The sequence below is a fragment of the Corvus hawaiiensis genome, chromosome 1 (genome assembly GCF_020740725.1).
Source record: "Corvus hawaiiensis isolate bCorHaw1 chromosome 1, bCorHaw1.pri.cur, whole genome shotgun sequence".
NCBI lineage: Eukaryota > Metazoa > Chordata > Aves > Passeriformes > Corvidae > Corvus > Corvus hawaiiensis.
In genome coordinates this window covers 25,394,920-25,407,499 of record NC_063213.1, presented here as the reverse complement: position 1 = coordinate 25,407,499, position 12,580 = coordinate 25,394,920, and the positions used below count along the sequence as shown (strand labels likewise).

Below are 12,580 nucleotides of genomic sequence, written 5' to 3'. Positions count from 1 at the left end.
ACTGAATGGAGATGGTGAACTTGCTTATTTTTTTCCCGCAGTACATGTCTATATCCTCTTGCAACCAGAGGAGATCCAAGCCTTTAGCATTACATTGTCTAATGCACAATGTGCTGCTCATGTGAGCTCTCCCAATAAATTGTGGAGATACTTGTGGATGTGCTCAAATGGTTCCATGATCACCCTTTAAAGAAGCACTAGCACTAAAACAAACAGATAGCTGTGTTCAGAGCTATTGCGAACTCTTCACATGCTGTTTTAGAGCACTCCAAGTTTGTCATCTGTCAGGCTTTGAAACTGTAAGTGTTGCTCACCACCTTGCACACAAAGTTTTCTTGCCTACTTTGGTAACAAGCTGGAGCAGGTGGTTAATACTGCACCCAGACTTCTGGAAAAATCTTGTTAACTTTCTTTATTTCCCACCATGGGCATTGCAACACACAAACCATCACTTCTGCCTACTGCTCAACCAGCATCTTGTCAAATCTGGCTGCAAGATTAAGCTTCCCCAATTCTGAATTCAATATTGCAACCCTAAGGACATAAGAATCAAGCTGCAACATTCTGGGTTTTGGAGTTGTTTTTTTCCCTCTTAATGGACAAAATTGTTTCTGCTGCAAGATCATAGTTCGCCCTGACTATAATGATAAATCATCATGACTGACACTAAGCAAAATGAGTTTGATATTTTCTGCTTTATTCTTTCACATTAGAAGCCACTTTTACATTTGCCACAACTTTCAACCTTTCTTCCAAAAGATTAGAATTATACAAATCAGATACTATTTCTGCTTTGTATAATCTGTTTGAAAAATGCGAAGCACATTTTGTACACAGAAAGGGGTGGGCGCAGTGAAGAGAAGGTAAGATTTAATGGCCAGGAATCTTGCAATAACTCTTTGTTTCCTATAGCAGCATAACTCTTCTTTATTCCAGACTATTTTATTTCATTGGAATAGTGTCCTGCCTAACGTAGACAGGGAGAAGTCCAGGACTCTGGACACATTCAGCACTTGGCAGCATCTGGTTCTAGTACCAAAGATTATAGACACAATGACAGTGTCTCAGAAGTACCAGACTTAACCATTTTCAGAATAATTTGCATCTTTAACCCTTTTTTTTGTATTTTTAAAGGTGGACTCAGTAACAATCAGGCACATTTCTCCATTGTTATAATTAAAAAACACCAAAACAATGACAGCCTTTAATGTGATATACTATGAAAAATGAAAGCTGATGCTAGTTTACCACTAATGGGAGACAAAGTGATCTTAATTCATAAGCTTGAAAAAAGGATATGAAACATGCTAGTCATTAATATTGTTGTTTCAGTCTTAGTCTGTGCTGCAAATCTATATTTAGCTATTTATTTTCCCAAAAAAGAAGGATGTCTTCCAGAAATGGGCTAAAGCCGTCAGCTTTTTATTCCGGTAAAACTTCATTGCACTTGAAGCATAAGGAAAGCTCAAGTAAAAACTGAGTTAGAGCTCCACAAGTTGGATTTGTGAGTAAAAAAGCAGCTAGAGATGTAAACAGTTTAGTGAAAAGTACAACATTCTGATACAGAAGTATCACTTACAATATGTCTAACAGCAGTTGTGTAATGCTATTAACATGACTTTCACTAATCTGCTTGCAAAAAACTCATGCTCTGTTATTTTCTGTTTCTTGAAACTCATTTCTATAGCAGGGGGTAGCTTAAAAACACTTATGTCTTTTACTGTTGTCCCTGTAATATTTCCTTTTTGGAAGAGCCATTACATAGCTGGATTGTGTCTTCCGAACGCATGAGTCCAAGATCCCTGAAAATGCTACCAACTTATAAAATAAAAACTACTTAATGGAATCAACTACTGAAATAGCACAAAGTTCCATTTTAACTTTTTTTTTCTTTTGCTTAAGGTCTTATTTCCCTTTACAATGCCCTTCCCCATTTGTGGATTCAGAACCCCATCCTGGAATGAGTTACCTTTAGAAATAGACCATATTTAGCAAGTGGTTTAGATAACACTCACTGGAAATATCACAGGGTCAAATATTACTCTCTCAAGTGTGATTTTATAGCACTGCTTCTCAAATTATTGGATTTCTTTTACAGTAAGGTGGCACAGGAAAGCCCTCCAAGACAAGACCTATGTGTTTTGACAAGAACAACTATCAGAGTTCTGCATGTGCAAAGGACATGGGACAGCTGTACATCCACAGCAGACAGCAAGATGCATTTATGAGGCTCTCATCTCTGAAAAGAATTTCTTCAACTTTAAGTATATGTTATTATGCTATTACTCATGTGAGTAAGTTTGTTGGAGATAGTTTTGCTATAATATAGTATGGCATATACAAATATAGATAGAAAAAACAGGCTTATCAGTAACTACAAAATCTATTCTAAACAGCTTAAGAAAATTTATATAATTTGCCATGTAAGGATTGTTTGAAATAAAGATTTTTGGATCCCCTCTTTCTCCCCCCAGCCTTTTTTTATTAAGCTTTCTCCCACTACCACTTTTAAGAATGGCTAGAAATTTAGAATAGTCCCTTGATCTTCAAAATTTTCTTTTGATCTAACAGTTAGATAAAGCACTACTGCAGAACAGCACTACCAGTCAACAGAGAATCAGCAGAAAATATCAACAACTAATATTTCTCTTTTGAAGAGAAAGTACTACACATCACAGAGGTTTCAAAGGCAACATTGAAACAAAATCCCTGAAGTGATAGTCCGTTTACCTGTAGCCCTGATGTTCTCCAAAAGTGTTCAAGACCCTTGATTTACTATCTTTATTCCGAATAGTCAGCTCTAATTGTAAAACAGTTTGCATAACAATTATTTAGTTAGCATTTAAGCCAGATTTTTTATATTTATTAGCAGTAGCAGTAACTTAATAGACTTGTTGGACCAGATCCTGCCAATTGTTGTATAATGAGGAGTCACATTGAATTCAGTATCATACTGTGCACTTGAAGATTTGAAAATTGCAGACTTCTTATGGGCTTAAGTGATTTTCTGACCAACTTTTAAGTACATGCTTAAGTCTAGTTAAGTATAGTGAGAGGTAAATACGCACATATTCAAAATTGCCTGATCTGAGGTTCTTCCATTTTTAGAATTTCAGATTAAAAAGCTGCATTACTAATGTTGCTGAATGATGTAAATCACAGAAAAAACTAATATTTTGCCAAGTCCTCCTCTAATGTTGAAAGTGCTGTATACAATTTCTCCTCGACTGTCCTTTTATTTTCTTCCATTTGAGTTGCAGTTAAGATCAGAGAAGAAAAATAAAAGTCTTGTTACAGCTACAGGTCAGTGTAAGATAAGAGGCTCCGCAGTCACTTCTGTGTACTGTACACTCAAAAATGGGCCAGACTGATATTTAGTTTATCAGTCTAGAATCTAGGAAACATAACAGAGGTACTTGAATGTAAATGCATTGCCAAAAGATAATAATCTACATCACTGGAGGAGTGTCATTTGTCCAGCAATTTAAAGGTCATCTGACATACTTTATTTTTCTCTTACAATTAGAATGTAGTGAATATACAAAGAGTACAAATCACAGTCTTTTTATAATTTGACCTCTTAATTGGCTGGCCTGACCCACAGATGAGACAGCAGAGTAGTACAGAAGAGAAAAGCATAAAGAAATTCAATAGGAAAAAAATACTAAAGATGTTTTTAGAAAGCTGATTTCAATTAAAATCCAATTTTGGTGTGAAAAGAAGAAATATCTTTTTAAGTATGAATCAAAATTATAAAAATCCACCTTTTCTGCTGTAAAAGCAGAAGTCAACAGAAAAAATGCATTCTTTTGCTGGAATCTAGGCCTAGGACCAAAGAATTTACATATATTAAGTTAACAAGATACAAACTCCTCTACAACAAATATTTATACTGTAAAATATTACAGCACATTCCTGCATCTCCTTACAATAATAATTCTTAGGGACACAGTATTCTAGGGAGTGTATACAACAGTGGGTTTCTGCAAAGATGGAATGCTTCATTATCAGAGTACCAGCTTGTTCATAAATATTAAAAAGTATGGTTTTGAAGATTTTCAGACATAATTCTTACTGTTTACATTGTCTCTCTACTACTGAAAAAACCAGTCAATGTGTACCTGTCCATAAGTCTCTCCCTCACAGTCTTGAACTGCACAAAACCACTGCTGGTGACTGTAAAGGACTACAGTGCTTCTTCTGGTTATATAGTGAGCAGACAAGGGGACAAGTAGTCTGACCTTACTTTTGCAAGTAGTCATTCTTACAGTGATGGGTCCAATTCTTACTTGAAAGAACAGGATTTGTCCCAAACTGCAGACAAAAAGGCACAATTCCTTGCTGTGTTATAAAAGTGGGTCTTAAATTTATTTGTAATATGGTTGTTTTCTGTTTGTATATGTTATAGGCAATTCTTTATATTATATTAGAGCTGGAAACAGATATTCCAAGAGAAAAAGAACTTCTCTACTGCTACAAGAATAATCATGTAGACATTGCTCAAGACAAAATAACACTATAGATCTGATATTCATTTGGTAAAATTTAAATTCCTGGATACATATTAGTCTGCCTTATAAAACAACACTGACAACAGATTAAACTTCTGAAAAGTGACCATGAGTTACAAAAGGAATGGTTTCTCTGAAACATGTTCTATTGTGGTTAATCATGGGGAAGAACACAAAACAAAATTTTAAAAAATGGCAACAAACTGAAACAGAACAGAAAGACCCATGCTGGCTGCAGCAATGTATCAGTTTCATAAACTGGGCTTCAGAGAACCCTCTGTGGGAAAAGAGCATGTTTACCCTTGCATGAATAGCTTTTACTACACGGTGAGATCATATGGAGGATACCATTAAAATACAGAAAATAAACACGTTAAACTTGTAGAAACAGAACTCAAACATAGCAATAATAACTGCAAACACACGCTTATTTGAAGAAGAATGTTACCTAATTTTCTTCTTCTCAATATACAGAGATCTAATTTAAGCTGCTCCCCTCCCCTTTCCCACTTTACTATATTTGCAAGAACCAGTGAACACAGAAATGTGCAGCCAGCCTGGGCCCTCAGGCCGGTGGATCAAGATGGCAGGCTGGCCTGAGCTCCCCTGGGGACAGCAGAGCCAGAAGGGTGATTGGACACAGTGACCTGTCTGCATGAGATGAGACAAAAACAGGAGGGCTGTAATGCTGATGAACTAACCTGTCACTCACAAGCTCAGGTCTGAAAAAAGGAAAAAAAAAAAAAAAAAAGGAAAAAAAAAAAAAAGAATAATTAGATGATACATTTAATTACCTGTCCATTCAGATGGCCTCAGGATATATAAGGAATATGGCAGAAAAATCCAGCTAATAGTTTCCGTAAGAGCAAAACGCAATTGAAGAAATAATGGATATTGTGGTTTGGCATGCAAGGAAGGATGCTACGGACTATTGCTGGCAGGGATCGGGGTTTCATGCCAAACACTCCAGTTATGAATCAAAATCACAATGAGCAATGAGCTTCTAGATCTTGACACACAAGGCAAGGAGGTTGTTCTTCAGAGTATTTGGCTGTTTTATTGCTTGCTTGGGGGAGGAAAAATCCAGAGGGAAGGTTCACAAGAAATTCTGCACCCTGGACCCAGTACACCCAGGCACACAATGATCAGGATTGTAGCACTCTGCCCACCATTGCCATCACCAGTGGGAACTGGTGGTTAGAGACAGATGAAATCCAGATTTTTTTTTAAAAAGTCAAAAATGCATTTAATGACGAACAAGTACTTGGTGTTGAAAATGCCTTTAAATCAGTATGCTCCTGCTATTCCATTTGTGTCATATGCAGACTAATGTTTGAACTACAAAAAACTGCTAGTGTGTCTGATCTCCATTGAATCAGCTGTACATGTACAGTGTGGATTTTTAATTAGGCAAGTTCAAATTCCAGTAGTAGTAAACAAGATTTTAGAGCTACATCTGCAGGATTAGTAAAAAAAACAATCATTCTCATGGCTGGAAAAAAATACAGTTCTGAAATGAAAAGGCCAGATTATAAACATTTATCTAAGTTTTGGGGTTTGGAGGTTTGAAAGTTAACAAAGACTTTTAAGAACTTTTTCTAATAGTGTCAGGAAATAAATGTCTCTTCTAAATATATGTAACTACCAAATATGCAAACCATAACTATTAACAATACAAAATAGGGACTAGCAATGTGGAAAGATTTTCTGCCATAGGGCTTGCCTTTTGATAGTTACTTTCTCTTAAAGTTCATACAGAAAGTCTATGTCTATTTTCAGCAATGTATGGTAATTATACTGATTGCCCTGAGATTCCCACATTTTAACTCTTTTTTTATACAACTAGCAAATACATCATTTTTTATCAGAAAAAAAAAAAAGTTTAAACTTTTTATTCTATCTGTCTTAACACATAGCTAATAACAACCAAACACTGGACAATTAATCAAAACAAAAACATACTTGAAAATTTTGTGGATTTATGACCATATTTTGATGTGCACATTTACATATATGATATGTAAATATGCACACATGCTGATCTGAAAAAAATGTTTGCAACACCTAAGACAGTAAGTTTCAGAATAACAACATCTATAAATTCTGACACAGAAAATCCAGAGAAGTTACTCACCTAAAATACCTAAATTTATTTTTCTTTTAAGTACATGCTCTTGCTATTAGTTTTAGGAAATGAAATACACTAACACATGATATAAACATTTTTCCAGACATTCACTGAACTTTTTTTAATTCATGCAATATGGAATGTTATACACAGAAAAAAAAAGCCTTCTACCTTTTTCAGCCTCAAAACCACTTTCCGAGAGTTGGCAAGCCTTAAACATACAATAGCTAACTTATACTCTCTTACATGCGAAAACAAAAGTTACATTAAAGAGATATTACAAGCTTTTAGATTTATAAAGATTTCGGGGTCCATTTTCTGTCAAGCGTACTTGCTCAAAACCTTGCCATTGAATCTGCCTTAGAATCATTAAATATATTTCTGTAAGACTGAACAAGTAAAACAAAAAGGTAATTAACACAGTCTAAAATACATCTTTTTGCACAATGTAGTACTGGCAAACATGCCCCACTTTTTAGGTTTAAGCCAGCCTAATAGAAAGCTGTTAATGTTTGGAGGATTTTTAATAAAAAATGTATCTTCTATTTTTAAAATATTTAAAGCAATAAAAGTCTGTGGTAAACATGGTATTACATATTTGACATTTTCCGCCCAGAAATGCATTACTATGTACGATGGTATTAATAAACCATGTGCTTTGAGGGACTTCAGTGTTTTGCCATAATTTAGTTGAAAACAGTGTGTAGAATGCGTATTTTTCTACCATCATATCAACATATAGAAAACAAATACTATGTCATCAGCTCAGCAGCATGCGTTCACTATACTGGAAACATATGCAAAAACCACAAACTTTTGAGAGTTCAAAAAATACCCTTTACCAGAGACTGATTTACAAGTCAGTGGCTAATGAGAAAGTGTTGAGGACTTAAAATTTTGTTAGAAAAAGAAAAACAGGCACCCTCATCTGACTCCGACTGCTTTCACAGGAAAACAGCCCTCCCTGTTCATCAGAACAAAATAATTTCTTTCCCCACTTCAGGTTATTATCTGAAGCAAATGAAAAGACAATGATTCTTCTCTCTTCTGGCTAAAGCTCAAAACAGCATGGTTAAAACACACATATAAAAACTACAGACTTATCAGAAATCACAAAACAGAAAGAGAAGGACTCACTGACCCATTTGGAAGACAAAGACGACAAAACGGAAAAGCTCTAAAAATCAGCTTGTGAGGCCTTTGAGAGATATTCTTCTGGCATTTCATCACAGCAGCCCCAGACCAGTTCACTTCCCTGGATACAGGGAGGGAGAACTAAATAGAGCTGTTTATTAAAGCTGTTGTGCTGGATTGCATTAGGAAGCACGAGCAGACCACCTGGACCTTTCAGATTGTGGCAGTGTTTAATTTGCAGGCTGCCCCTCTGCAGCAGCAAAGACTACTACATTTGCCAAGCTCAATCACACATTATCTGGATTAGGAGTATAAGAAGAAAAAATAAAAATAAAAAATAAAAGCCACAGCCTCTAGTACAGGAATACAGTCAATATAAAAATAATGAACAGCATTACAAATAGAAAGCTACTCCCCAGCAAACATAACACTTTCACTCCTTGATTCTTCTACTTCAGCATATTTAAACAAAATAAAACAGCAAATTAATAAATACATTGATTTGGTAAAGCTGAGACTGAATTATAAATGGGGTTTATTAGAAGAAAAGGATAGTAATTTAGGTTTTTCTAGTGATTCCCTGGCCAGATTATTGTGTTTCTTTTGCCTTTCTCACTTTCAGTACTACACTTGCTGGTAGCTGAAGATACAGATAGAAAGATGGTACTGTAAATATGAATTATGTGAATCATATGGTTAGACCCTTGTGAAAAAAAAAATAAATAAAAGGGGAGTTGAGAAATGGCTGACTCCATACCTGACCAATTACAGCTTGCATGGTCCCTGTGTCCTGCTGAGCTGAAGGATCGCAATCCATCATATGTAGTCTTTGAAAAGGAGAATGGGGGTTTCTGGCATGCATCTGTCAATCAACTTCTGCACTCACAACCATCACCAAAAGCAAGGGAAAAAAGTCAAGCTGCTCCACCAAATAGGATGAAATAGTCATGTGATCTTCAGCACACTCACACACATACATACTTCCATAGAACGTATGAATTTTCTGCAGATATGAAATGACATTGACAAATACCCAATATCAAGTAAATAAAGTGAGACAAACAGCTATTCACCAAAGAGAAAACACTTGCTGTAATCTTCAGCCTAAAGATTTAATATACCTAAAAGGTATTTTAAACTGAGTGTTTTCTTTAGTGCCTAAACTTTTCAGATAAGGTGATATGATTTTATATATGCAGACAGTGGTCAGAACTTTAACCCCTCGCGTCCTCTTGCAGCCTCTATTTTTATTCCTCCCCTTTATACTTCTACTCTATGGCTTTCTGAGTTCTTGATTTTTTTTCTTTAAGTTTCTTTTGTGTCAAAGTGAAGTGGCTTGTGTTGCCTTCTTTGGATTTGCAGAGATTATGAGAACTCGATAGAAAAAAATTGCTAACAGGAAAAAAAGGAGCAGGAGTTGAGAAACCTGTGTCTGTACTCACAAGTCAAAACACCTCACTGCTTTACTCCACCAGAAGTCAAATGTTTTCTTTGCTGGAAATATATATTTAAGTATTAGTTTATGCGAGCTGTGATGAGCACTCAAAATATTAAATATTCAGACTATGTAAATCCTACTTACAGAATCCTTTCCATTTTGAAGGTTAGCAGAGTTTTGGTTCATTCACTGCTCCACTGAACTGACATAAAATGTTGTTACTTAGGAAGGCAAACATTACCATTTTTTTCGAATGGAAGCAGTTAGTTTCATGTATCTCCCCCTCTAAGATTTGCAAGAATTTCCAAGACTATTTTTTATTCTTGTCAAAATATATCAGCCACTTGTCTCCAAAAACTGAGTGTCCTGAACAACACACGGCAGCATTGATTGCTGATACGTTATTGGCCAGTGATTGCTGAAGGGTGACATTAATGTAACCTCGTAGCACTTTAACCCTTTGAAGATCAATACAGTCCTCTGGCAATATAGTAGAATAACAGCCCATATACTTTTTGCTATATTACAGCTTCATATAAATATTAGTGCATCTTTCTGTCCTCCTCAACTTGGATTTTAGTTACTAGTGCAAACAACACACTTTACAAAGAATGTCAGAAGCAAAAATGCAGAAAAAAAAAAGCAGTCTAGTCTCTAAGCTTAACCTAACACACCTTTTTCATTTCAATAAGTTTCTGGCAGTATTTTGACATTATTATTTCATTTTTAAAGGCATTGAAAATATTGATCTTAGCTGTTATAGTCAAAGAAATGTGAGAATATCAACAATATTTCAATTGTAGGCACTTGCCAGTCTAATATTTCCTACCATATAATTATAGGATTCAACATCCAGAAGTGTTTGGAATATGATGGAGTGCATGTATATGTGTATGCATATGTGTGCATATATATATATATATGTATGTGCATACGCATGCAAGTACAGAACAGATGAAATGTATGCTGAGGGAGTGAGATAGGCAGGGAATATCCAGCTTACTTTTCATTCTTTGAGTTTTTATAATACAATTATTTTTTAAAATGTTAAGAAAAAACTTAAGAAAGGAAATCTTGATACGTATTTAAAAAATTAGAAATAAGAACAACTCACATGTAGATGCACGGGGACCCAGCAGTGTTCCTCGGACAGCAAAATATTTTAGCATAACAAATTTTTCAAATCAAGCATTTTTAGAAAGATATACAATATTAACAATGAAACATTGCCTCTGGGAGGAGGAAGGAGTACTTGAAATGTTGCTTCCAACATCTGCTATGCATTTCATTTATAAACATAATTAAAATGCACCATTTGGGCTGAAATCTTATCTGCTTCTTACTCATGAAAGAAAATACACTGAACTAATACCTTGGGCTGCCTTCTGGTCAGCTGAGAATTTGCTGCGGTCTCATCCTCCAGGACAATTCTATGGAAAAACCAGGCAGTATTGTGAAGGCCATAATCAACATCCATATCATCGCAAGCAATTCAAAATACAACTGGTAAGTGGGCAAGTGAGTAGAGGAGGTTGCCTCAGCTGTCTCCAGGAAAACAGACATGCTAAAGTCAAATACTGCACATGAATTTGAAAGGAAAGTTAAGGATGTCTATTTCATAGTTTTTCTTTAGGAGAAGCATTTCTGCAGTGAGTATGCACAAACACCTTTCAAATGCCTTTAACTCATTTAAGTAACTAAACCTGGCAATTAGCACTGCAGGGTTTTTATTAGCAGGGACACTGACACAAACATTTGTTGCAGAACACAAATAAGCCCAGCATTGCATGCGCACAAGTCTGCTGCGCCCTTACACGCCAACAAACTAACCAGTGGCTTGCACACAACACCAGCAGAGCTGCAAGAGCTCCCTCCTCCCAAAGCAAGATATATGCTACGTCTCTTTTTACCATAATTAACCTACACTTCCAGGAAATGCCAATCTACTCTCTAAAATGTAAAACAACATCCCTGCAGCTAATGCATCTGCATAAATTACAGCACCACTGTTAATCCGAACAGCTGCAAGAGCCTCCTCTGCTACTGCGGGAGCTGCCCTTACCTCTGAGGAGCTGGAGACCTTTTCCATCAGCCAAATCTACCTGATCCTGCCTGTAGGGGCTGCATAACTGGTTCCTGAGCAGTTTCATCTTTGCTTCTCATCCTTCAGGCCTTCCACTGGCCATCTCCTAAAAGGTGTTGGTCCCGTTTTGTCTTTTTACTTACTCTGAGGACTTATCTCCCTAACATCTCCCACTCCCCCCAGTCCCTCCCCTGAAAATACATGCTTCCTTTGCTGCTGGAAAGGTGATTGAGCTCTCCTGTCAGCAGTCAAAAAGGTGAGGGAGCAAGATAGTGCCTAATCTGCCATAGGGCAGACTCAGGTGGAGAGCAGGGTGCAAAGGGGAACTTGGCTTGCCAGGTTCGCTCTAGCATGAGCATCCTGAGGAAAATTATTGAAGGACAGAATGACAAATACTGCTTACCAACCAGCTGTGCTGTATCTCCAACAGAGACCTTCTGGTCTCCTTTGAAACTTTTTATCCATGGCTCTCCCTCAACATACCCGAGAGGAAAATAGTTATGGAGTCACAGCAACATATGGTAGCTATGTCTTCCTATATGCATGCCCCTTCAGCACCTGTCACAAAGGGCCAGGTTTGCATTGCTGTAGCTAAGGTCATTGAGAGATGATTTACACAGGGAGGAGGCTGATTTGTCCCCTAATCTGTGACAGTGGAAATTCAAAGTGGTACAAAGCCTGTGTTTTGAGTTGCACACTGGATTTCTGGCAGCCAGGGAAAGTGTTACACTGAATACTTTTAACTGCAGGAGACTTCCCTGTTAAATTGAAACCAAAAAAAAAAAAAAAAAAAAAAGTGGCACCTTTGAATAGAATAATGTGCTTGATTTTACCTCACAGATACACGGCTAAGAACTTGTGAAAAGAGTATTACTGTATAGTATAATTTCTCTTCTGTCTTCCATGAGTATATATGTTTCCTGGGTGGCAAAAACTAGTATTTAGAATTATACAGCAATGCAAAACCCAATTACTTCATAGCTAAAATGTGTCAAAACACATGGTAATTTTTTAATGCTCATTATTTATGATTGTTTATGGTTCCTTTGTTCATGAACTAGAAGCCTTGTGATCAACAGAGCCCGGGGATTTACTAAAATACCTTTAGGCCCTTGTTCACATGCCATTGCAGAACTTGCAGCAGATTTAGTGAATTGAGCGAGATACTCCTGCTTCTTACAGCATTGGTACACTAGGGGGACTCTTTTTCCTCTTTTCTCGAGTGACAAATGCAGGGCACTGTCAGAGCAAGCTGTTGTACCTCACACTACAGGCCCTTTTCTCAC

The 12,580-nt window shown here is 36.6% G+C and overlaps 1 protein-coding gene across 3 annotated transcripts in view; it reads right to left on the bottom strand.

Annotated features, from left to right (window-relative positions):
• Positions 1-8,635, bottom strand: part of POU6F2 (POU class 6 homeobox 2) — a 331,080-nt gene extending 322,445 nt beyond the window's left edge. The window contains exon 1 of one of the 3 annotated variants that reach the window (XM_048297089.1): positions 8,531-8,635. In XM_048297089.1, the coding sequence (XP_048153046.1) occupies positions 8,531-8,635 (105 nt within the window). Of the gene's footprint in view, positions 1-7,780; positions 7,942-8,530 lie in introns of those variants that run through there. The other 2 variants (XM_048297109.1, XM_048297101.1) reach the window with 2 other exon arrangements.
• Between the last annotated feature and the right edge of the window lie 3,945 nt (positions 8,636-12,580).